Source organism: Hydra viridissima, unplaced genomic scaffold, assembly GCF_058129835.1.
Source record: "Hydra viridissima isolate aposymbiotic clone 2 unplaced genomic scaffold, HvirCarnegie_v1 scaffold_15, whole genome shotgun sequence".
NCBI lineage: Eukaryota > Metazoa > Cnidaria > Hydrozoa > Anthoathecata > Hydridae > Hydra > Hydra viridissima.
This window is the reverse complement of record NW_028324314.1, coordinates 8,114,533-8,140,085: the sequence shown is the minus strand read 5'-3', so window position 1 is coordinate 8,140,085 and position 25,553 is coordinate 8,114,533. Positions and strand designations below refer to the sequence as shown.

Genomic DNA, 25,553 nt, shown 5'->3' with positions numbered 1-25,553 from the left:
TCTTATTTTGGGCTGACCTAGTATCATTGCAATATGCGTAAGACAACAGTCAATTACTTTAATGCTGAGAATGTCAATTTTGTAACTAAGAAAAACAATCCAGCATTTTTGTACAGATTCTCACGCAATTGAAAAGTTATTTGAAGGGGAATTTTTTGAAAAAATAGTCGTACGGAAGTTAGGAATACATCCACTAAAAATGGCTTGTCAGAAAAAAATTGTGAATTACGATACTTTTTATTCCAATTTAATGAATTGTTTTTCCTTTTCTTTTTTTTCTTTTTTTTTTTAAATCCTTTTACGTCTTCTGCTCAGGATTTACACAAATCTCATTTTTCTGTGGTCACACGTCATCAAGTTTTCTTTATTTTTTGTAAAAGAACACAAAGCTCCTTTTTTATGTTTATCTACCAAAGCAGCCACAAAAGCATTTATGTTAAGTTATCTTAATTATTAGTTCACAAAGATCCTTCTTCCTTGAGTAATATTTTTCAGAGCATTTAAAAAACATACATGTAAGTCACGTGGAAAATGTGTAAAAAAAAAAAAAAAAAAATCAGTAATATAAATGGCTATAAAACTTAACTAATATCTCGCAATTCTTAACAATGTTTTTTCGTTTGTATTTAAAATTTTATGCCGAATGGGAACCACACCAAACATTTTTTGAGTGTCGTCTGAAATTATCCCTTGCAACACAAAAATTTATAGTGCTGACGATTTTAAGATTGCTGGTTGCTCCCAGAAAATCTTAGATCTTTTTCATGTTAAATTAGACGCAGTCGTCCATTTCTTCGTCTGCACGTACGCTTCACAATGAAAAGCAAAAAGCAGGAGATGCAGGTGATTGCACCATAAAATTTCACCTCTCCGATCACGTATTTCATCGGATGTGGATTTGCGAAAGGAATTGTAGAAGTACTTATATAGGAGCCCTAAACAGAAAAGCTACCGATTTTCTATGCAATTTCAAGTTTAAATCTATGCTAATGTAAAAATTATTAGGCTTGAAGCTATTGACACCTGTGATTTTTTTTTTAAAAGACAAAGTTTTTCTTACCGTTACTTTTTTCATTACTCTTGCGGTAAAATAAAATCACATTTTTTAGCAACAAAAGGAATAACCTTTAAGTAACTTACGTCATCGGTAAGGCTTTTGGAAAAAAGTTATCAGGTGCTAAACCCTTTCGAGGTAACGGAACACTCCATTTTATTGAAGGGCAACTTGGAAGTGTTTTTTGGAGTATCACATCGCTAACTTGATCGATAACTTTCGAATACAGGTGTAACTTGTTGCCTTAATAAATTATTTGTTAAGTAAAATTTTATTTTATTGACACTACGTTATTGTAACTATGCATTATATATACTATTGGATATTTGCTTTTATCATTGTTCAAACATAAAGTATCAAGTAAAATCAGAAAATTTTTAAAAAGAAATTAATGTTCTTGTACCTGGGAGACGAGAAGGCAACGTGTGCGGCTCAGTAATTTGCGCACCTTGCATGCTTAGTATTGACTTAGATATTTCCCCACCTTTTGTTGTATAATTTAACATTTCGTCGAACAGCCAGAAACAATCTAAAAAAAAAAAAAAAAAAGTTTTAAAGCTGGATGACTTTTTCATACAAATCTCATCCATATGCTAAAAAATATTCAAAAAAATAGCAAAAAGACAAAAAAAAGTTTTGTTCACACAAAAGTATCACCCTGTTACTAAAGGAATTCTTTTGAAAGTTTACCTGTTGTCATATGTGCGGAGTCCAAACAGTTTGAGTCACCGTACACAATTATTCGACCCGAGCTTCGATGAAGATTACTCGGATCATAAAACCCCATGATAGGCACATCAGAATCTGCTTTTATATCACCAAACAAAATCTCAGCAACTTGATCATCAAGTTTATTAGCTCTTATTAAATATCCTTCTTTAGGAAACTCCCCAATACTAGTACCAGATGAATAAGGGACTATGTATATAAGTAAAGTTATACTTTTCAAAGAAATTCTAGAACATTTATTTTATAAGATTTTCCAAAATAAAACACAAAACCTTAAATATACCTGGTTTATTTCCAATACTTAACTCTCCAGAATAAACATGATCAGTCAGTGATATTCCCCAGGGTTTCATTAGCTCATTCAGAGCAGGAATGTTTGCACCACCTGTAACTGGCATCCACCATTGTCTAGTATTTTCGTCATAGAATTGTATTTTTTCCATCACTTTAGTATTGTACCATTCCCCTAAAATGATTCATTTTACCATTGTAGCTATGACTTATCAGCTTTTATATGAATATATTAGACACCAGTTTTTTAAAAAACTTGAATAATCAGTTGTTTTTTTTTTTAAACAAATTATATGATATACCTACTACAATGACTGAGAGTTTATTTTGGAAAATATCTTTTGCTAACTTAATAATTTCTTCAGTGAAGAATTCTTCTTCAAGATCTATTAGCAATAGTACCCCTAAAAACATTTTAGCAAGATGAACCAGGCTGTTAATACAATCAAAAATGTTACAATGCAATTGAGTCATGTGAACTTATGGATTTTTTTCATGTAAAATCCAATACTGGTAAAAAAAATACAATGAAAAATGTTACAACGCAATTGAGTTGTGTGAACCTATGGAATTTTCCTGGTAAAAAAAACTGGTAAAAAAAAAGATACCTTTCAGAAACAGTTTTCAAACCACAGTTTTTTAAGGTCATAATTTGCTTCTCTAAAAGTCTTTTAAACAGGATAGTTGTAGCTGTGAAGCCTTTTGATGGGAAATGGGACTTTCAAGTGAAAATATCTCTTGAATCATGAGTTTAGAGTTCTAGATCTTGAAGTGACTTAGGAAATTTTACATGTTGATAAAATTTAGTAAGAAATAAGAATTAGCAACATTTACCAATATCTGATGATGTTTAAAATCACAAAGTTTTCAAAATTCAGCTATTAGTTTTAGAAAATTAGTGAGCATCACGAAACATGAAAAAAAAAAAAAACAATACACGAAACTAATTACATTACTTGAATATGAAAATTTACTTTTTTACTATTTATTACTAAAAACACATTTTAAAATAGTTGCGGTTTAAAAACAAAAATCATTTAAATCTAAAAAAGAAAGCAAAATAAGTTTTTTCATTGTTTAAAAAGTCTGATGAAGTCTCAATGCAACCTTAATGTTTTTGTTTTATGAGTTATTTTTTTATTTCACCTGGATCATTGGTTCTAATATCAAAGTGTAAGACTTGCATAAATATATAATGCATAAATCCAGAAATATTTTCATTTTAAAATATTATTTCTCATTAAAAAGCTGTCCAGCTTTAGCATACTAATCCAACTTCAAACTTTTTTTTTTACTTAGTATTTTAAATTTATAAGGCAGCCTTTTTTTTCCTGTTGAAATTTTGCAGATACAATTTTTTTCCCACTGAAACCTGATACTACACAGTTCTCATAACTTGTGCAACAACAAATATTGAATAAATGAGAAAATCACACACAAAAAAAAGACACACCGTAATCTTCGGCATCAAAGCATGTGAATGGTGAGCCTAAAAGTTTAGACAGTTCATTTAAATTTTTCCTATTGAAATGTAAAATTGTGAAACTATGTGATAGAATACACTGATTAAAAAACAAACAAACTGTATGATCAGCATAGAAAAACAACATTTAAAAGAAAATCAGCTCAAAAAAACATATAATTTAATACTATAATATAAATTATAAGATCATTTATAATATTATGATGTAAACAACATCACTCACCAAGCACTTCAACAAAATAGTCTTCTGATCGCAAATGTGTATAAAGATCTTTATAGTTAGTATGGATATGGTCTGCATTCCTATAAAAACAATTTAAATACAGCTATGCACAAAAGTTTAATTCAAATAAAGTTTTTCTTAAAAAAAAATATACATTTTTTTTTATATTAAACTTTAACAGAAATATATTTTAAGTTTCTTTTTGTTTGTTTTTTGCTATTTATGTTTGTATTGATAAAATATAGCAGGAAAAAAAAAATCACATCATCATCATCATCATCATCATCATCATCATCATCATCATCATCATCATCATCATCATCATCATCATCATCATCATCATCATCATCATCATCATCATCATCATCATCATCATCATCATCATCATCATCATCATCATCATCATCATCATCATCATCATCATCATCATCATCATCATCATCATCATCATCATCATCATCATCATCATCATCATCATCATCATCATCATCATCATCATCATCATCATCATCATCATCATCATCATCATCATCATCATCATCATCATCATCATCATCATCATCATCATCATCATCATCATCATCATCATCATCATCATCATCATCATCATCATCATCATCATCATCATCATCATCATCATCATCATCATCATCATCATCATCATCATCATCATCATCATCATCATCATCATCATCATCATCATCATCATCATCATCATCATCATCATCATCATCATCATCATCATCATCATCATCATCATCATCATCATCATCATCATCATCATCATCATCATCATCATCATCATCATCATCATCATCATCATCATCATCATCATCATCATCATCATCATCATCATCATCATCATCATCATCATCATCATCATCATCATCATCATCATCATCATCATCATCATCATCATCATTTATCATCATTTATCATCATTTATTATCATTATTATCATTATTATTATGTAAATACATAACTAAATAATATGTTATATATATGGAATCAAAATGTTTAAATAACATGTTAACAATTAAATATACCAGTCCAATGGATCCATTTTCATGTTAAGATTATCACGTGGAAAATAACCAGATGGATACCTTAAATTGTGATATTGATCCCAAAGAATACGTTTGCTTAAAGAAAAATATTTAATACTATTAACAATAAGGTTAAGAAGTTTTAAACATAATACAAAAAACACAATACACTAGTATATAAAAACCATAATACACTAGTATATAAAAAACATAATACATTATTATATAAAAAGCTTTCCAAAAAATAGAGTTTTTTAACAACCTGTCAAAATAAAGCAACATTTTTATTGATAATCAGTTGTTTTACTGAATTGCAGTTAGTGTTGAATGATGATTCTATCTTAGCTAAACAAGACTTTATTGAATCAAAATACTCAATTCTATTCCTATTAAAATCTAAGTTGACAAATAGTTACAAAATATCTTAAGATCATAAAATATAGAAGTTAATCTAACATTCAAGTGTCTTTTGAAACTCTAGATATCTGTTTCTGCTGTTACCCTGCAACTGAATCAAAGCTCTTTCAAGACCAGAAGAATTCAGCACTAGAAATGTAGCCCGGTAATCTCAGATAATACTTGCATACTCAACAACAACATGAACACTCAATAAAAACAAACTTCATTTGAAACTACATTTTATAACTATTTGGATAAAATGCACAAAACTCCTTACTTCCTTGGTGGTGTTGGTACAATATTTACTTTGACTGGAATTACAATCTTAGAAGATTGTTCTTGTTCACCTTCAGACTAAAAATCAATGACAGTTTATTTAAAAAGAAGTTTGAACTATTACACTGTTTTATTATAAAAACCAATGACTTTAAGTAATTATCAAAAATATTATTTTTTTACAAATATTAAGATAGGAAACAAACCTTAGGATATGATGTCACATTTAGTGTTATTACACCTTGAACAATTCCAGTCCAAGCCTCTCCCTCCTTAGATACAGTAAAATAAACAGCAAGGTAACCAGACCAAGGCCACAAGTTCTCTGAATATGCAAAAGCAACCTGAAAATTTTTTTACCATTAAAAACTGTATCTAATATTTAATATATTTGCAAAATATTCTTAATGTACGATAAAGTTTACTATTAATTTTTAAATCCTTTCAAATAATCTGAATTTGACTGCTATTTTGCAGAAAATATTCAAAAATTAAAAAAACCTTAACCAACCTCAAGTAAATGTCCATGATTGCCTATGAATGGCTCCCATTGTGGCTAAATTAATGTTAGATGAAAATACTGTTTATCTAATAACCTGGTTAAAGTTTTATCACATCTATCAACTCAACAAATTACTGAAATATCTTCTAAAAAGAGAATATTTTAAGAAGATTTAATTATATAACCAAAGAATATGTATCAGAATATGTATCAAAATAATCATTATACAATCAGAGCCCCAAAAATTAAACTTAAAAAAGTCAAATTGTTTCTTATAGGGTCATCATAACACAAACAAAACATGAATTGTAGCAAATGCAGACTTAAAAAAATAAAATATTTTGTCATTCTGCAGTAATGATTAGATCATCAAGAAACCATGGCTGAGATTTACTTCAAAACAATTATTCTTTAACATTTTATACTAGAACAGTTTTTTTTGTTATGTATATTTGATTGAAGTTGTGTATGTTATTGTTATGTATACTTGATTGAAGCCAGTTTGATAGGAAGAGTACCAACAAAGTTTTCATTTATTTTTGTACACACACACACACAGACACAGACACACACACACAGACACACACACACACACACACACACACACACACACACACACACACACACACACACACACACACACACACACACACACATACAGAACAGTAATTTTAAATACACCACAAGTACCTTTTCCTGTATCTTTCCTGTAACTCCCATTCCATTAAGAACAGTCATCTGATAGATAAAAAGTATAACTTGTAAATAGCTATAAATGAGCACGTACCATGCATTAGCAAATGTTCACTACAAAGTAATATTAACTAAAATGTATAAATAGTAAGTCAAACGCAAAGAATACAATCAAAATAGCTTACATTTACAACAACAGGCATTCCACCATGGTATAAGGGCTGGGAACAGTATGGCCACATATAAGGACAATCAGTAAAGTCAAGAGTATTAGGACTCACACTACAACAAAATCATTTTACAATGTATATATAAGAACTCATCAAACTTCTGATTAAAAAGCATAACAAAATATACTGAAGGCATGTTGATCTTTTAACACACCCTCTCTCCCCTAGATGATAATCATACCTGGCATGTGGTGTGTATTTACTCAAAACCTTGTAAGCTTTGATTAGATCTAACTTCCCATGACCTTAGCACAAAAAAGTTCTAATTGATAAGTATGATTTTTCATAATCATTCAAGTATAAATTATTTGTTTTTAGATAAAATACCTTGCTCAAACATATTAGCATCTGGAATTCTTGTAGCAGACTCAATTATTGTCTGTTTCACACTGGCAGGGTTTTTAACAACATTTTTTGATGCTACAGAACTAAATCATATAAATAAATCTGTTAGAAATTTGATCATTTTAAAATTCTAACTAATTACATTATCTTAAGGGAATAAAATACCTTAATAATAGAGCTAAAGCTCCAGCTACAACAGGTGATGCAACACTTGTTCCTGACAATGAACGGCATCCACCACTAGAATTAAAGTGCAGATATAACTTAAACTTCTTTCATAAAAATTAAAAATTATAAAACTAAAATGAAAAGTAGATTAAAAAATTTCATATTTTTCAAAACATTTTGTTTCAGTTTTAATGGCAATAATTTCAATAATATATTTTACATATAAAGACAAATTCAAACTATTATTACAAAAATAATATTAGATTTTTTACTTGAGATTTGAGCCTGTAACACTAGCTCCATAAGTAACAATATCAGGTTTTATGCGCCCATATCCATAAGGTAACTCCTATAGCAGGTTTGAGACAGTATATAAAATTACCAATGAAATGTTTTCTATGCATACTACCAATTCACAAACTCACAAACATTCTTCAAGGTTTATGAGTAATTATAATAACTAACAAGATTTCTAGTAATTACAATAACAAATAAAATCATTTCTGCAATTAAAATTAAAAGAACTGATGTTATTTACATGAGTAGTCATTCCTCTGGAGGAAAAACTGGCAATCTTGTCATCAAAACTAATTCCACCAACACCAATAACATCCATCTGGTCAGCAGGATTATTCAAAGTCCTGATAAAGAAAACAAAAAGAATTTTGTTAAAGATCTTTAAACAAAATTTTAAAAATATTTTCTGTTGTTTTAAATAGCTAAAATTAGATCAAAGAAACCTGATTTGCATCATCAAATAAAAAAAATCTACAATTAAACTACTAACTTATTAGTAGTTTGATGAGTATCTTACTTGTTTTAGAAATTTACAATAAAGAGAAGCCATTAAGGAGATATAAGAAATACAGTACAATCTCTTTAATTCGAATCGCCTTAATTCGAAAACCTCCGTAATTCAATTAAATGTAAAGTCACAGTGAAATGCGCTTAAGAAACTCTTTTATTTAACTTTCTATAATTTGAATCTCTATAATTCAAAAACCTCCATAATTCGATTGGATTATTTGGACCCTTTAGTGAGAATCTCTCTGTAAATCGATTTTTTTATTTTCTGACGTGTAAAAAGCTTGTTAACCATTGAGTTTTTTTTTAAATTTTAAATGTTATGAGTTTTTGAAAAACGATTAATGTGAATTATTATCTTTTGTTTAAAAAACATCATGGCATCAAAGAGACTGCATAAAGAAACTAATTTAAAGCGGAAACACGATGTTCTACTGGAATTGGAGAAAGGAAAAACAAATAGAGGTTTCGAAAATATTTGATATTCCACCTAACATTCTTTTAACCTGGAAAAAGAATAAAGGTAAAATCTTTGATGCTTTTTGCCAAGGAAATTTGGCTAAACGAGTGAAGATTAATATGTATTATCATGTCAACAAAGCTTTTTGTTGTTTTTTTATAAAATTTTCAATGCAAATAAATCTAATTAAAAAAAGTAAACTCGCAAATTTTTTGTATTACAGAGTTTGCTACATTTAGAACCATAGGAAAATATTTTTCATAATACAGAGTTTGCTACATATAGGAAAATATTTCAGAATCAGATTTTTTAGCTATCTCAAAATATACTTCTTTTAGTACAGGACATAAAAAAAACTGAGAAAATTGTTACATTATTTTAAAACTGAATTGTTTAATATAAACTTTCTGTTAATGGTGATTCAATCATCATTTTTTAATTTTATACCCTAAAAATAGTAAGGCACAAATTTTCATTTTAGACACTAAATGTTGCAGTGAATTTTTTTTTCATGAATTTAAGTTTGTGTATCAAAAATCATTAAAATTTAAGATAGTATCGTGTGAAGTTAAATTAACCTGACTCATAACTAGAATAAAACAATTTTAAACACTAAAAAAAACTAAGTGAAAAAATAAAACAATAAAGCAAAAAAAAAAAAAAAAAAAAAGGTAAATAAAAGATAACAAAAATGAAATTTTTTTCTTTAATTAAATCAAGATTAATACTTTTAGAATTCTTATTTACAGAAAGGTTGCTCTAGAAATGTAAGCTATTTTTACACTATCAAACTATGGACTTAAAATTTTCACAAATAATGAAACCTTATAAAGAAGCTTATACCCATATAAAGGACCATCATTGCCAATAGCAGACACCATAATGACATTATTTGCTGTGAGCTCCCAAACCTGATGAAAACAAAATAGTCAATTTTAAAATACCACTATCAGCCATTATATAAATTTGAAGCATACTTATATTCAATTCAGCAAATATATCTAATAAATTAATATATACTTCATTTATATTTATTTAACATGCAATTATATTTATTTGAATTTACATTTAATTAATATCTATTTATTTAATATTCATATAAATTTGTTCATCTAAACTTATTTAGCTAATACTTATTTAGTTAACATTTATTTAACTAATATTTATTCAAAACTTATTTAATTATTTATAATTTAATCAATACTTTTTGGATATTGGCTAACTATTCCTATATATATATATATATATATATATATATATATATATATATATATATATATATATATATATATATATATATATATATAATTGAACAAAAAGTAAATTTAATAAAGAAAAATTTTCTAATCATTATAAAAAAAAAACTAAAAGGAATACAAGAATAAACCTTATCAACAAAAGGTTTATCCATAAAATCTGGACCGCCAATGCTAAGATTCAGAATATCAATATTTTTCAAGATGGCATAGTTGAATGCATCAAGGAACCATGAAGTATATGACACCTACAAATATTTGTCAAGCATAGGAAACTTTCTAATAAAGTGCATGTTTTAACTAAAACTATAAAATAAAATTATAAAAGAAAATTATAAAATGAAATTGTAAAATAAAATTATAAAAGAAAATTATAAAAGAAAATTATAAAAGAAAATTATAAAAGAAAATTATAAAAGAAAATTATAAAAGAAAATTATAAAAGAAAACTATAAAATAAAGTTATAAAAATTTAAATACAACTTAGAAATATAATTTATTTGTTGATAAAAAAAAATAACCTTACTCTTATAAACAGAAAAAGACAACTTTACCTGCTTATTTGTAAATACCCTAAATATGTATAAATCTGCATCAGGAGCAAACCCGTAACAGTCTCGATCACTTGCAATAACACCAGCAACAAATGTTCCATGACCAACCTCTGAAAATTATGCAAAAAATCTATAAAAATATTCATTTCAACATTTGAACATCTATTTGTAAGATTTTAAATAAAAAGTAACAGAGCACAATCCCATCTTTTGAAATCAAAAGTAAAGATTCTTATTAATCCTACCATCATTTACATTTTTTTCTTCTGTCCAATCTGTTCGATCTTTAATATTCTTGAAGTGAGGGTGTGATTTAGGAAGACCAGTATCAAAAATTGCCACTTTAACATCTTTGCCTGGTCAAACAAGATTTAGTTTAAAATTATGCCAGGACTCAGATTTTGTAAGGAATTTTACAAATTATAGAAAATTTAAAAGGAAATAAGGTCTGATTATGTATTATTAATTTCTATGAGAGAATATATAATTAATAAAAAAAATTCATGAGTTAAGTAGAAAATTGATAAAAAAAATCAAGATTCTTTTACATAGAAAATATTTACATTTAAAATTAGTTTTACAATTCTTACCTCTATGCCCAAGTCCCCATAATATATTTGCTTGTAATACATGAGATATCTATATATAGTAATAGTTATCCATAAAAATTAACTAAAAACCTTTTTTTTTTCTACAGAAAAAAAGTATTATCCATGCTGTTAAAGTACCTGTCTTGGAATAGCTCTTAATAAAGTACCTGTCTTGCAATAGCTCTTAACAAAGTACCTGTCTTGGAATAGCTCTTAATATTTTTCGTGATTTAACAGAATCTTCATCAACAGACTGCAATAAAAACAAAGCTGCTATACACATTTTTTGGACATAAATAAGTTTAAAATTTAAAAAAAATCATAGAAATAATGTGATAAGTAAGAGTTAAATAATTTCATATTAAGATAAAAACAAAGGTTCAATAAAAAAAGTACTAGAGACATGAAACAGAATGCACAAAATTCTTACTGAATCATAACTTGATCTTTTCAGTTTTCTGAAACAAAAGTTAAACTTAAATATAAATAAATCAAAATAGAAAAAAAAAGAAAAAATTGATTGATACTTGATTTAGAAATTATGGTTAGAAGTGAAGCAGAATACGCAACTTACAAGTAAAAATAAAAAAATAAAATAAAAACATAATAAAAACAGTTACAAAATTTCTTTTGTAAAGAAAAATTGACAGAAATTGAATTTTTTAGTTTTATTCACTAATGTTTAAATTGATTATAAATAAATAAAATAACTTCCAAATTATACAATTATTAATTACATTAAATAATTCTAATTAACCTTGGAACCCAAGGATCAGCATCCATATGATAAGGATTGACATTTTTTAACACTCGTGCAATCTTGCGCTGCTCAGTCACCCCTTTGATTAAAAAATGCTTTTTTAATGTCAAAACTTTTGCTTCAATATCATCATAAATCTAAAAAAAAAAAAAATCTTGTAAATCTAAAAAGAAAAAATATCATCATAAATACAAAAAAAAAATCTTGATGTTCTTAAAAATGAAAGTCAATAAATTGATCAAGTTAAACACAACTTGACAGAACATCAAGTCAATTAAAATACAACACCATTAAACAAAACATTTTTAGAAAACCAGTATTAGATCTTGATTTAAATAAAACATTTCATAAAAAGTGTGATCATATGTTTGTTATTTTTATTTTATTTTAGTGTATAATACTTATATTATGAGTAATACATAAACATAAATATCTACAGGTTTAAAATTGTCCTCTTCAGTTTTAAACTAATAAGTTCCTTATATCTGCCTAATACAATTTTTTTAGCTTTATAATTATATCATAAATCTAAAAAGGCATTAGATATTAATCCAACTAAGACTCTAGCTTTAAATATAGATTTATAGTTAACCTGATTTTCCATTTGGAATCCTAAAACCAATCAGCTTTTCCTCAGAAACATAGTTTTACACCATATTTTTACTGTTTATACCAAAATAGACTTTTTAGTATTAGCAAAATACTATGTCCAGCATATAAGTAGCAGGTAGAAGTAGTTAAGGAGGGCAGCAATTGCAGATTGTCAAGATCATAGTTCTGGTTTGTACAAAATCCCTTCAAATTCTATCTGGATGAATTTTTCTAAATTCATTAACAACATTTGATCTTTTACAACCCAACAATTTTTCAAGATTTTTTTAACTTTTGTGGTGCTGTGCACAAAACTTCTTTTTAAAGATTTCAAGACAAAAATAGACTGTGCAATAGTAATTTTGCAAGAAAATATAATATAACTACAAAACTTATTTGCTACACATATCTGCATCAATGAGCTTTTTTATGTATATTTAGTAATACTGGTTATTTCCTTTCCAGCAAAAAATATTTTCTAAGATTTGCAACTACCTTTATCTGTAAATATCTTATGCATTAATTTCTTCTGCATTCAATTTTGTTTTTCATAAAATAATAAATTCATTGTGAGTAGAAAATAAGAGTTCCATGTCATTCATACTAAAACTATGCCATGGTAGTCCACTCTGCATTAAAATCATTTTTAACAGGAAACTATTGGTGTGTCAATGCTGTCTCTCTTAGGAAGAAGAGAGTAGCAAAAGATGTGATATATATATATATATATATATATATATATATATATATATATATATATATATATATATATATATATATATATATATATATATATATATATATATATATATATATATATATATATATATATATATATATATATATAATATACCATTCATTTTTGGATATTATGCACCAATAAGTATGCTAAATAGTTTAACCTACTTCATAGAGTAAAAAACTTTGAGTTAAGTTGAGTTGTTTCATTTAGAAAAAGTACTTTTAGGTGATAGGCATATTTTACACTCTATGTGTAGAACTCTATGTGTAGAACTCTATGTGTAGAATGTGCCTATTACTTAAAAGTACTTTTTCTTGATGAAACATGTAAGTAAAAAACTGAAAAAGTAGACAGGTATGATTTATCTATAAAATTTAGACAAATTTTTGGTTTCAAAATAAAAGAATCGGAAACTATTTTTTTATTTTTACCTGTAATAGTGAAAAGTCACTATGATACTGTGAAGCTGAGTTTTTCCTTTGTAGTTCTTTCCAAGAGGCTTCGTCAAAATTTTGCAATGCTTCAAGCAGTATTTCATTACGTTTTGAAAAATTATGATAGCCACTGAAGGATACAATGAACTCTATAATCAGAGGTAGTTTAAGAAAAGACACAGCTTCATTTTGTTTCCAAATATCAAAAATTATATTAAATATAACTTTATATTGTTTACCATTTGGTACTATACTGGAGCTATAGTCAAACTCCTCATTATAATCATCTGATAGGTGGCAAGGTTGTAATAACATTAAAAAAATTATGATAAAAACTAAGGTCATAATCCCAGTCATATTTATTTTCCAATATGAATTTTTAAATAAATAATCTAATTTTTTGTTTGTTTTTTTTTGTTTTGTTCTTTTGTTTTTTCAGACTTTTCTAAAGCAAAAAATATATATGTACTCTAGCTCTTCTAGTATCATTAGATAATAAACCAATATAATATTCAAAATAAGTAGCAAAGAATGAATTTCTATGTTTAGAACAGACACAACTGAAGAAGATAGCTGGTTAAGTAATCTTTATATCTAAAAGGCGTCAGGTTGTGAAATAAAGTTTAATTTAGATGATATAACAATTACATATTTAAGTTCAAATTTCTAAATTTTCAATTCAGTTTTTATTAAAAAGTTGATAAATTTTAGATTAAAAGTTAGTAATCATGTTAAAAATCATTTTGAGCGTGAAAATTGTGTGAAGTCTTCCTATATTGCGAAAGTCAAAGGTTAAAATTCTTGTTATGGATTTTAGTTTCTTTTTTAGCTTCTGTGGTCTCATGATAAATTTAACTTGATATAATGTTTTATGCTCATACATATAGTATGCGAGACCACGGCTTGTAAGACCAGGTGATAAGTCTTTTTTACAAATAAAAAATTTTCTTTCCAAATTTTTATCTCTACCACTGAAGACGATGGTAACTAATGGGCTCTGTCCATTTAACCCTAACGGTTTTTCGCTTTGTTTTCAAGGCAAACTAAAATATGAGTTATCTCTTTAATTTGCGTGTGTTTTTATTTTGCTGCTTTAAACACTCAAGGAGATAACTCTGACTAATAAAGCAGCGCTTACTTGATATCTTCAGTAGGTGGTTAGATAAAACTTGGAAAGAATCGTTGTCATGAGATTTGCCTCTCAACTTTTTTATCTTGCAAATTTCTCACATGACGTAGCTTGCTACATTCTTGTGATAGGAGTATGACTCTGTTGTTATTTGCATGATTCGAAAAAATTTTAATGTTGTTTTTGGCAATCTCTGCACATACATTAATGAGGTGTTTTTTTTTGAAGTGTCGACTAAGTATAAGATTTCTTCAAAATATAATCCCACATTTTTTGCACAGTTGACTGTCTTAGATAATAGTCTTTCGCTTAAAAGGTAAGAATGAAGAGTTATTGCTTTTAAGCCTAAAAGATTGATCCTGGTGTAAACATGTCAGCTGCTGTACACTTTATTTTTTTAAATAATTTTTTTTAAAAATTCGTTGAATTTTATTAGAATGAGATAAGTTATATAAGTCATAATACTTAAATGTATTTACTTTTGTTTAGTTAAATTAAAGTGATTAGCTAGAAGCAGATTTAATTCTCCTTCACTTTACAAAACCCACATGTAGAATATAATCAGTTGTCACAGTATACTTGTGTGCCATGCACTCGCAATATTCAAATGAAGGTAACTCAACTGACTCCCCACCTTTATATGATGCAGTAGTTAAAAAAGAAAATGTCATGAGTGGAAGTATCTCTCCATTATATCAACTGCCATCATATTCAGAAGTTGTAGTATTATCAGATCCTCCTCCAAGCTATCATTCAATATTTACAGATGCAATTATGACAGTTTTTGATTCTCAATCAAGTGGTGAATATATAGAAACACCTGCTATTAATAGATTTGTATCACGGAATAAAATACTAACAGCTGTGATAAATGGATCTTTGTTTTTTCTCTTATTGACTTTCATACTGTTCCTTCCATTAGCAATGATCATTATAGGTTTTTTATATATGCAGGAATGTCCAATTCAAAAAAAAATTCCTTTGTATCTTATTCTGCTGGGATTTTTTCAAATAATGGAATGTTTTGGTCGAATTGGATATAAGATATTTCACTCAAAGTATCATTCTCATACAAATTCTTTGCAAGAAAGATGTCACAAAAAAGATCCCTTAGTTTATATTGTTATTATTTGGTTCATTGTGGGAAGTATGTGGGTTTATCAGACAAATCCTGGATGTCAGTACTGTTACACTGGACTGAAATCTTTAAATCTTAATAATTCTTCAGTATCTGGTCCATATTTGTACTGCAATAAAGTTGTATACAACTTTTCTTTCGGAGTAATAACTTTTTATTACGGATTGATTGCAGTTTTTTGTTTTTTATTTTTACTTGACATTGTTTTGCGTGCTATTCGTAAGTGCTGTTGTACCCGACATATTGTTTAAAAAATGCAAACTCAGTTTTTAAGATAAACATATAAGATATATATACAAATAAGTTATTCTTAGTTAATTTTTTAACATTGATTTTGGGAGTTTGGTGAAAATCTTTGGTCCCTTTCTTTTAAAATTCTTAATAAAAATTGGGTAATCCAAACAGAGTTTATCTAAATTTTTGTATCTGAAGCTTATATGTAAAAAAAATAACGTTATAAAAATGTTTATAAATTTATTGCAATCTTTGTTATTAACTGTTTACATTAATTTTAATAAGATATTTATGTGTAATATATTATTTAAAGTTTAATATAGTTTGCTAAACGTTGTATTATTTCGATAACGAAGACGTTAGACAACGTGTCTGTAGTTAATTCTTTTTTTTTTAATACTAGCATTGAAATAATTTAAAAACTACCTATTGTCGTGTGTACTAATATTTCGTGAAGTTCTGAAAATCGTATTTTGTGGTCAGAATTGGCTATTTTGTGAGGGAGCAAAATCACGAAACGTCATCACAAAAAAATGTTTTAGTAGTTACCTTAAGTAAATAAAACATAAGAAAAAATCAATGCTGAATAATTTAATTCAAGAGACCAAATGAAACTTGGAAAAATGTCAAAAGCTGCATTTGCTCAAGTTTTAACTGGTTTACACAATCATTTTTATGACACGCTTTATGATTGTTTTTTTTTTCTACAAATATTATTTGATGGATATTTAAGAAGAGAAAAAGGCCAACATCTTCTAAATTAGTTTCCACTATTTTTCCCAATTCAACTGTTTTAAAACTACTAATTATTTAATGCTACTATCTGATACTTCTACTAATGTTAGCTTAATTTTTATTGAAGGTTGCATAAGGTTTTAAATAATGTAGTCTAAGATTTATTTTTGAGATTTTGAGAACTTAAAAGCTCAGATAGAAATGGTTCAAAAAAACAATTAGGGAAGCAACAAAATGCTAGTTAATAGATAAAAAGATTGATAAATTGGCTTGAATTGGAATGAAGCTGCCACTTTAAAATAAGCATACTCTCAAATTATATGTATAATGTCAATCGCGGAGTTTGCTGTGTGGTTCGTAGCCCATCCTGCTGGAGTTACTTTTCGTTTACAAGCATATCGTTTAATTCGGGTCAAAAGGAACTGATTATCATAGAGCTCACCCTTGACGGTAATGCCTCACCAAAGTCTTTTTTGAAGAAGTGTAGGCCAATGACACCACCACACAGTGAGTCAAAATTCAAAAAAACTGGCTAAAAACCCCCAAAAAAACAAATGCTAGGAACTAATAAATTGAGTTATAATGTAACTAAGACCAACAGAAAACTGGAATTAATTGCTTTTTGGTTAATTTCTAAGGATTCACTAACTTTTACACCTTTTCCCAAGTCACATTATTTTATTTTTTATTGCGACATTCGCGCACAAAATGTTCGCTTTAGTATCACTCTCTTAAGGTTGATACGGGTAAACACAGTTCAAAATTTAATTTGAAGGCATATGTTTAAGATAATTGGTAACAATAAACAATATTCTTGGCATTGCATTTTGATTTTAGATTGTCATTCCTAAGATCTTAAAAAAGTGCCCATATTGATTTTTTGTTGTTCTTGTTTAATCATGAATTTGGATGAAAAAGTAAGAGATCCCACGAGAATCCATGGCAGTTTTAACATTTTCCCATTGATAGGCATATATGAAAGCAGAAAATAAAAAATTCTGTCGCCCGAACTTGCCAAAATTCAATATACAACAAAAGTAAAATAAAAAATTTTATGTTAGTTATTTTCACACATTTTTCACACATTTTTCACACATTTTTCACACATTTTTCACACTTCATCAGCACTACAGAGGTAATTTTTCAAAGCTCAAAAGCTAACATTCAAATACTCATGCTCAAACAAATCATTTTAAATTTCAAACCTCAAAAACCAAAAGTTGCATGATCTGACTGCCTACTGCTTGAATTAAACGTTTAAAAATAAAACTTTCATACAAAATAACGAATAATAATTCATGGCTTACATTCATCATGAAAATACATTTAGCTCCTACCATTCAAGAGTTAGGAATTAATCATGAAAATTTGCTTGAGTCTCTTTTACTTGAGTTTCGTAGATTGGAAGATATAGACCGTGGAGGTATTGATTAACTTGAAATGATAAATCTCAAAAAAGATCTATCAATATTTAATTGAAAATTCAAATCTAAGTAACTGAAAAACTCAAGACTTCTGGAACATGAGCAAACCTGGTTGGATAAAGAAAAAACAGTTAACAGAGACGTTGCTGCAGGTCCAGGTAGAAAGAACAAGGGCTGGGAAGATTTAAGTGAGGGAAACAAAAGATTTAAGTAATAAATCAATTAAATTCAAACCAATTCAAAAAGTAATTTACTCACCTAAATACTTAATATCATCTTGTTTATGGTTACCAAGTTGGCTGAACATCCTGCTGAAGTATTGGCATTAACTTCAATAAGAAAAGACTCTGGAGATCTTACCAAGAAATATTTTGTTTTTGTCATAAAAAATATTACAAATCTTGGCAAAGTTAAAACTATGAAGGTTAATTTTGCAATAAAAATGAAGATTGAAGTTGCCTTAAGCTCAGTGTGATATTTCCGATGAACAGTATCAAATGATCAGAAATTCATCCATAATACAAAATGCTGATATTTATCCTTTACTTCATGAAATTAAGAATAAAAGACAGAAATATTATCCTGAGGGTGTAGCTCTGACAGAAATACCTGCTTCAACTTCTCTACGGAGTATGTTTAACAATACTCTGAAAAGTATACTAACTTACTGAATGTCAAAACTCAATGAGAATATTTGCTGAGAGTGGGGGAAAGTTTTAAGGTGTACTTCACTTTAAAGGGGGTTTTGATGGTGTTTCAAAGATGTGTATAAACAAATACATACCGATAGAAATATTGGCGAGGCCCAAGTTAATGAGCAAAGTCATTTTCATACAGCTATTGTTCCACTTAAATTAACCATCATGAAGGAAACAGTAGAGTTGAATAAGAAGCCCTCTAGTACACATTACTGTAAACCCCTGCATCTCTAATATCAAAGCAACACGCGTGTGTTGTACGCGCCTTAGATCACGTAAAATCTATTTTAAAAATACGTGGTATAGAGTTTATACGTGGTATTATATGGTATTTGAGATGGAGGGATCCAAACTTTTTAACTAAATCATTATTTGCGCGCATAAATGGGACCAAAACGCGTACACCCGCGTAACACGCGTCTAAAGTATGCGTAAGATTTATTTCTAGTAACAAATTTAGCTTTTCTGACCCAAAAGTACTAGTATTGATGTATCACATGTTTATATTTGAAGGTTATATAATTTTTGCCGTTTTTTTACCTTTCTGACTTTGCGCCAGCCCAAAATCTGCTCTAAACACTAACTTTTTGTTGATGAATTTTCACCTGGTGAGTTGATGTCGTCCCATATACGGAACTTCAGCTTGTTACCATTTAACTTTAACCAATCTTTGTTGGAAAACCCTTTAAAATAAGAAACGTTTTTGAAAAAAAATTGCTATATATGCAAAACCGATAATGATAACCAGAGAAAGACTTATAAGATTAATCTTTGTCTCTTTTGGACTGCCTTAATTTTCATCGAGTAGGTTTGTGTAATATCTATACTGAATATAGTATCTATACTGGTTGAGATGCATAGCTTGAAAAAACGCAGTTGGGAAATACTTTAATTACTAGTTATGGTTACTGTTAAAGCGGCAACTTTGATAGTAGTTTTTATTAATTCATTATTGGATTCAATAATGTTAAACGAGTTTAGTCAACTTAAAAGGTAATCTTATATAATTGAAAACATAAAAAAAGCATTTGCGAAAATTGGCAAGCAGTTCACATCTGCGTTTTAAGTCATGAAAGAAGTTCTGGTTCAATGGAGTAAAAAAAAATTATCAAAGATCTATAAGTACCAGAAAATAATTATATATTATGTAGGTGTTGGTGATAGTAAAGTTTCTTAAAGTCGTGAAAATAATCCTTGTCCTGAATCAAAAGTAAAGAAACAAAAATGTGTTGTTTATCTGCGGAAAATAATGGGAACACAATTACATGCAATAAACAGTTTCTGTTGAAGGAAAAACTCTTGCCGATGGAAAAAATATACCCGGACGTAAACGCCCTCCTGATCGAGTTAAAATTTCAATTCAGAACCATTAGAGCCAACAAATGAAACTTGAATGGTATGAAAATGGAAATGAAATTGTACAGTGGCACGAAGTCGAAAGGTTTATTTGGCTACAATTATTCATCACTGCTCCAAAAACGGTCCACATGAAGAACGTTAGAAGTATTGTTCATCAAATTCAACATGTAAGTACAAAACTGATATTGAAAATTAAAGTAATTAATTTATAAGTAAAGTTAAAATTCCTCTTGCTTTAAAAATAGAAATAAAAGATATCTTCAGTTATAAAGACCTAGGTAAAGATGCACTGCTTAACACATATCTTGATGGCGAAACGCAGAACCTTTATGGAGTGTTGAATAGTTTAGAAGCGGTGCCTTAAAGAAGTTTTTGTTGGAAAATTATTCATTGATATTACAGTAACGTCTGCATTGATATGTTTCAATCAAAGTGGGTGTGGTTTGTTGAGTGTTCATAAAAATTGTTTTGCAACCTAGAGTGTTTATGAATTGGTTTGCAACCTAAAGTGTTTTTGTGTAAATGGTTTCGGTTATTATGATATGGAACATGTAAAATGGTCTGACAAAAAGATAAGTTTTATTTATAAAAAGCCTAGAAAAAAAATCAAAGCAATAAAAAGGGTAATGTTAAGTATTGTTTTTGTTTTATGTCTTTAAATGAGTTTTTCTCAATTAATGTTTATTTTTAACTTTAATCTGGAATTGCTGATGATCCTTTTTGTCAAATTTTTTGAATCTTACTGGGTTCATTCTTTACTTACAGATCTATGTTTAAAGCTAAAAAAAAAAATAGTTTTTTTTACAACTTTTTCAGGGGGTAAAATTCTCTCTTAAAATTATAAACAACTTTAAATTACATTTTAGAATTATATTTGAGACTAGAAATATATTTGAGAATTTTATTTAGTAGATAGTGATATAGTCTCTTATAAAAAAGATTAGGAGAAAGTGGGCTTGAAAAAAGCCCGGAGAAAGTCCCTTTTTATTATGACTTCTTTTTTTTTCAACTTCGTTTAAAGATTTCTTAAACTTTTGAATAATAGAAACAAATTAACAACATACCGGCAAAGTTATCGACCATCCGCATGAACACCAGGTGAAGAACTGACATCAGCACATGCTCTGCAGAAATTTGGCCATTGGATTAGTGAAATGGAATACAAAGCCGTCAAATTGGTTGTAACAGATTTACTAGAATGTAATCCTGCAGTTAAGGACAACTTTTCTAGAATCCACTAGCGTTACTAGGTTGTTTTTAAAAATCCGCACAAACTAGAGGCTTAAAATCCACAAATGCGAAATGAACTAGTGAGCAATAGGTGAATATTTACCTCAGCTGTTTATAATGGTTTACATTTGTACAATACTTGATGAAATGGTGGTCTTGCCAGCCTTAGATACACATTCTACTTCTTATGGATGGAGTCAGCACAGCACAATAATCATTAATGAATGCATTAAGACCGTGCTTGCAGAAGTGAACATGTTTGTTAGTTTTCAATACTGAGAAGGTGGTGATAAATCTTTTAGCGGTGGTTTTCTTTAAGATGCTGTTTACTAGGGTTTTCAATGTTTTAAAAACCGGTTTTCCGGTTTTCTAGTGTATCTTTTTATTATGTATATTTCAGGGGAACAACAGCAGCAAAAACATAAATATATATAGCAACAATTTCATATACGTACATTGAATACAATTGAGCAGCAAACAAATAAGTCTTTTTAATGGTTAATTTTACGTTTCTTTAGACAATAAGCACGTAAAAAACATAAAGCATTGAGTGTTTCATCATTTAACCTTGACCTTAGTTTAGTGACAAATAGACTACTTGCAGAAAATGACCTTTCAGCCTCCACACTTGTTAGGGGACGTCCATTAAGTACGTACGCAGTAAAACCAATGCTTTTGGACCCCCCCTCCCCCCTTGTACGCACTTGTACGCTTTTAATACCCCCTCCCCCTCTGCGTACGTACGCGTTATTTATTTAAAAAGTATGACCTCCCCCCCCCCACCCAAAAAAAAAAAAGTTTTCAAATCATTAAATACAAAAAAGATCAATTTAGCTATTTATATTTCCACAAATGGTGACTTAAATAAATTGAAAATGTTATGGAAAACAGGCATGACTCTGCTTCTAATATTTCATTAGTAATCTCCTCACTGACTTCTTCACTTTCACTTAAATCACTCTCCATATCAATCTTTATTTTTTGTTTTTTATGTGCTTTCTTGTGCCGTTTCATTGCTGCCTCGCTCGGCCAGTATTTATTGCATTTGTCGCAAATTCCGTTTAAAAGCTTTTTTTCCAATGAAGGACAATACAGATCAAATGGTATAATTTTGTACTTTAAGCCTTCTGTAGGTATATCTTGTAGCAAAAGCCTATGCGTCAGAGGTGCAAAGTTTGAATGGTTTGATATGTTTTTAAAATATCGAGACGGTTCCATCGCTTTGTAACCATTCTCGCAGTACTCGTAGATGGCCGGAAATGGAATGAAACGTAGGGGGATGGTATTCAGCCAACTTGTTTCAAACGATGAACAACATAACTTGTCCTGGCATTTCAAAATTTTTAGACGGTATCGCGATTGCTGGCAATGTTTCTCTACCCAAACAGGATCAGGATTCGGCGGTTTATATGCTTTTCCAACTGGTACTGCCCGGCAATTAACAAGGTAACCGTCGATGACGGCTTTCTCCCAAACTTGGGGTAAAACGTCAGCCGCTTTTTGGAAATTTTCTACCTCCAGTTCTTTGTCTTTCCAGAAGAATCAAGGTGATCGCCAAAATAATCATGGGGAAGAACTATTCCAGCCAAATCACGAGAAAGAGATGCAATTCTTCTTTCAATGGGGTTGAAGGCTGAAAGCCCAGCTGCATTCACACCGTGAAGCAAGACATCTAAATCCAGCAAGCGGAAGAGACCAACAGCAGTTGCTAACGTTTTAGGGAAGCGTGGTGCCTCATCTTGAGCTCCATCAGTCTCCATTAACATAATTGGTTTACGTCTAACCATCTTGGTTTCAAAAAGCTCCCTAACATCAAAAGCATGTGTAAAAGCATTCGATGTATCGTGTTTCCCACTTCTTATGCGTATGAAAGTGTCTCCACTGTAGGATACATTTCCATTATTGTTAACTTCGCATTTGCCATACACCGATGGGATTAACTTGTGCTGTGGGCCAACGACAAAGTCATGATCCATAAGTTTGACCTTGTATTCCATATGCATCAGCAACGGCGCTTGAAGGCTTGCAGCAGTAAGACCCAACGGTACCCTGGCTTTATCATCATTGGACATGAAAAGCACAGCATTTGGTCCAAACAATTTGCAAACTTCAAACAGTCATCAATAAAAGATTTGGCAAACATTCTATCATCATTTCTTTTTCGCAGTGAATTTTCTGGACGTAGTAGCTTCACAGGAACTGTTTTTACATACTTTTTTCCATCATGAGTGTTTTCACGTCGTGGTAAAAGACGAAGGTACAAACCACTTCTACTCAAGTTGAACCCTATTTTTGTCAGCTCTTTCTGAAGATCATCCAAAGTGGAGACACTGCGAAGACATTCTGTTCTTCGACGCTTATCTGCTGCTGATGAATTTTGCACAATTTTTATGATTGTTGATAAAAGTTCTGGTTGATCAATTTCGAGCCGTGGTCGTCCAGGATGGTTTCGCATAAACTGTTACAAAGCACTTGATACTTCAGGGTTGTATTGACAAACTGTTTTGATGCCCTCTTTAAGTTTTTGTCTCCGTTTTCTTTGTCGTGCCGATTCACGAATCAATCTGAAAACAAAATATTACACAAATCTTTGATTCCGTTATAAAACCTTCTATACTTAAGGTTTCCTGGATTCTGCGAACTTTGTAAATCCTCAATTAGAAGTTCTTATTGAAAATTTGAAAAAAAAAATTTTGAAAGTTAAAAAAATTTTGAAAGTTACTGCCTGCTTAAAAGTTTGGTTTTTATGGCCAAGAAGTCTGTCTATACTTTTTAGCTCTATTCGATATATCTCTTAACATTTACCTGTCCAAGTTTGTTTTTTCTCTTCTTATGCTTTCTTTCACATTGACTAATTGTTTCCTCGTTACAGTAGACAAACCAGAATCGCGTAAGATTATCAAGGATGAAAGCTTTGATTTAAGATCTGAGATTTTCTTCCGACTTTTAACTTGCGCCGGATTTGCTCTTTCCTTCTCGTTTGATGTTAAATCTAAATTAGGAAATACCCAAAAATAAACTATTATAAATTCTTGACAGTTATAGAGATTGGATGTAGAGAAAATGGTCAAGTTGTCCAATTATGATGAATAAAACTATGCAATTGCAATATAGTCGTACAATGTAGTTTAATTACCAATTCGGTTGAATTCAATATATAGAAAATCACGAGAGAAAAAGTTTGTAAATTATTACAAAAAATGGCTTACTAAGTTCAATCCTTTCAGGTTCTGTCGTAGTTGCGTTCGGAAAACTTTGTATTTTATTTGACGAAGACGGCACTGGATGAATATCTTTTTTCTTTTTGCTAGGCGGTGATAAAGCATTTCCCCAGAATGACATGATTGATCCTTTTGACTTTTTTGCTTTCACTTTTAATTCGTTTACTTTTTTTTTCATACAAAGACTGATCATATTTTACTATTTTCCACACCTCCTGTGCGTGCTGATACTGCTTTAGTTTTTCAAGTGTTGAATATGCTTTCTTATATAACTCAAGGAGTTGAAGATACTTTTTCTCGTTCCCAACAAATTCGTTCGACATCTTGGGAGTAAGCAGTTTTTTTTTGTTGCAACGTTTTCAGTTATTCGATTAGAAAGATAAAAGTTTTTTGTTTATTTGGAAATAAACGATTTAATCATAAGATTCAGTGTCGTTAAAGCGAAGAACGTAAAAAAATAACCCGACTCAAATTAATTGGAGTTACATTTCGCAATGAAAGGTGTTGGTCTCTATTAGCATTAAAATTGTTTTTTTTTTAAATAATTGTTTTTTATAATCAGAAAAAATACATTTAAACTTTAATAAAAGTTTGAAGTAGTACATTGTTAATAAAAAGTTAATAATAAAATATTAATTTAAAATAATAAAAAATTAACTTGTTGTAATGTTTTAATTGAAAAGATAAAAACCAGGTTGCGTAATATAAAAAAAAGATTTTTTACATTCGAAAAGTTCATTGCTTTTTATACAGAT

General features: G+C 29.1%; 2 protein-coding genes and 1 pseudogene across 5 annotated transcripts; 1 reads left to right on the top strand and 2 right to left on the bottom strand.

Moving 5' to 3' along the window:
• Window positions 1-477: 477 nt before the first annotated feature.
• LOC149878483 (membrane-bound transcription factor site-1 protease-like) lies at window positions 478-14,074 on the bottom strand. 3 transcript variants are annotated; one of them, XR_016447557.1, is made up of 30 exons: window positions 13,870-14,074; window positions 13,628-13,779; window positions 11,861-12,000; window positions 11,534-11,561; window positions 11,300-11,356; window positions 11,104-11,152; window positions 10,759-10,869; window positions 10,514-10,623; window positions 10,091-10,207; window positions 9,547-9,614; window positions 7,978-8,080; window positions 7,712-7,788; window positions 7,437-7,511; window positions 7,254-7,354; window positions 7,108-7,171; window positions 6,882-6,978; window positions 6,694-6,741; window positions 6,013-6,057; window positions 5,708-5,845; window positions 5,503-5,579; window positions 5,283-5,372; window positions 4,827-4,922; window positions 3,781-3,860; window positions 3,528-3,563; window positions 2,377-2,478; window positions 2,067-2,249; window positions 1,745-1,972; window positions 1,458-1,583; window positions 1,141-1,297; window positions 478-935 (listed from the first exon to the last, which is right to left on the bottom strand). XR_016447557.1 is itself a non-coding variant. In XM_090072705.1 (29 exons), the coding sequence occupies exons 1-29, from the start codon at window positions 13,985-13,987 to the stop codon at window positions 923-925; spliced, it is 2,796 nt and encodes a 931-aa protein (XP_089928831.1). In that variant the 5' UTR covers window positions 13,988-14,074; the 3' UTR covers window positions 478-922. The 3 variants fall into 3 exon arrangements, 1 of the variants encoding a protein (XP_089928831.1); XM_090072705.1 differs by lacking the exon at window positions 5,283-5,372; XR_016447558.1 differs by lacking the exons at window positions 478-935; window positions 1,141-1,297; window positions 1,458-1,583; ... (4 more) ...; window positions 3,781-3,860; window positions 4,827-4,922 and adding an exon at window positions 5,089-5,171.
• An 862-nt stretch (window positions 14,075-14,936) lies between these two features.
• Window positions 14,937-16,233, top strand: LOC145193383 (uncharacterized). Its single transcript, XM_080070843.2, has 2 exons — window positions 14,937-15,075; window positions 15,249-16,233. Exon 2 carries the CDS (start codon window positions 15,348-15,350, stop codon window positions 16,146-16,148), a length of 801 nt encoding a protein of 266 aa, XP_079926969.2. The 5' UTR covers window positions 14,937-15,075; window positions 15,249-15,347; the 3' UTR covers window positions 16,149-16,233.
• A 6,169-nt stretch (window positions 16,234-22,402) lies between these two features.
• Window positions 22,403-25,070, bottom strand: LOC149878482 (uncharacterized; annotated as a pseudogene). Its single transcript, XR_016447659.1, has 3 exons — window positions 24,787-25,070; window positions 24,383-24,569; window positions 22,403-24,141 (listed from the first exon to the last, which is right to left on the bottom strand). The product of XR_016447659.1 is annotated as an uncharacterized LOC149878482 (transcript).
• Between the last annotated feature and the right edge of the window lie 483 nt (window positions 25,071-25,553).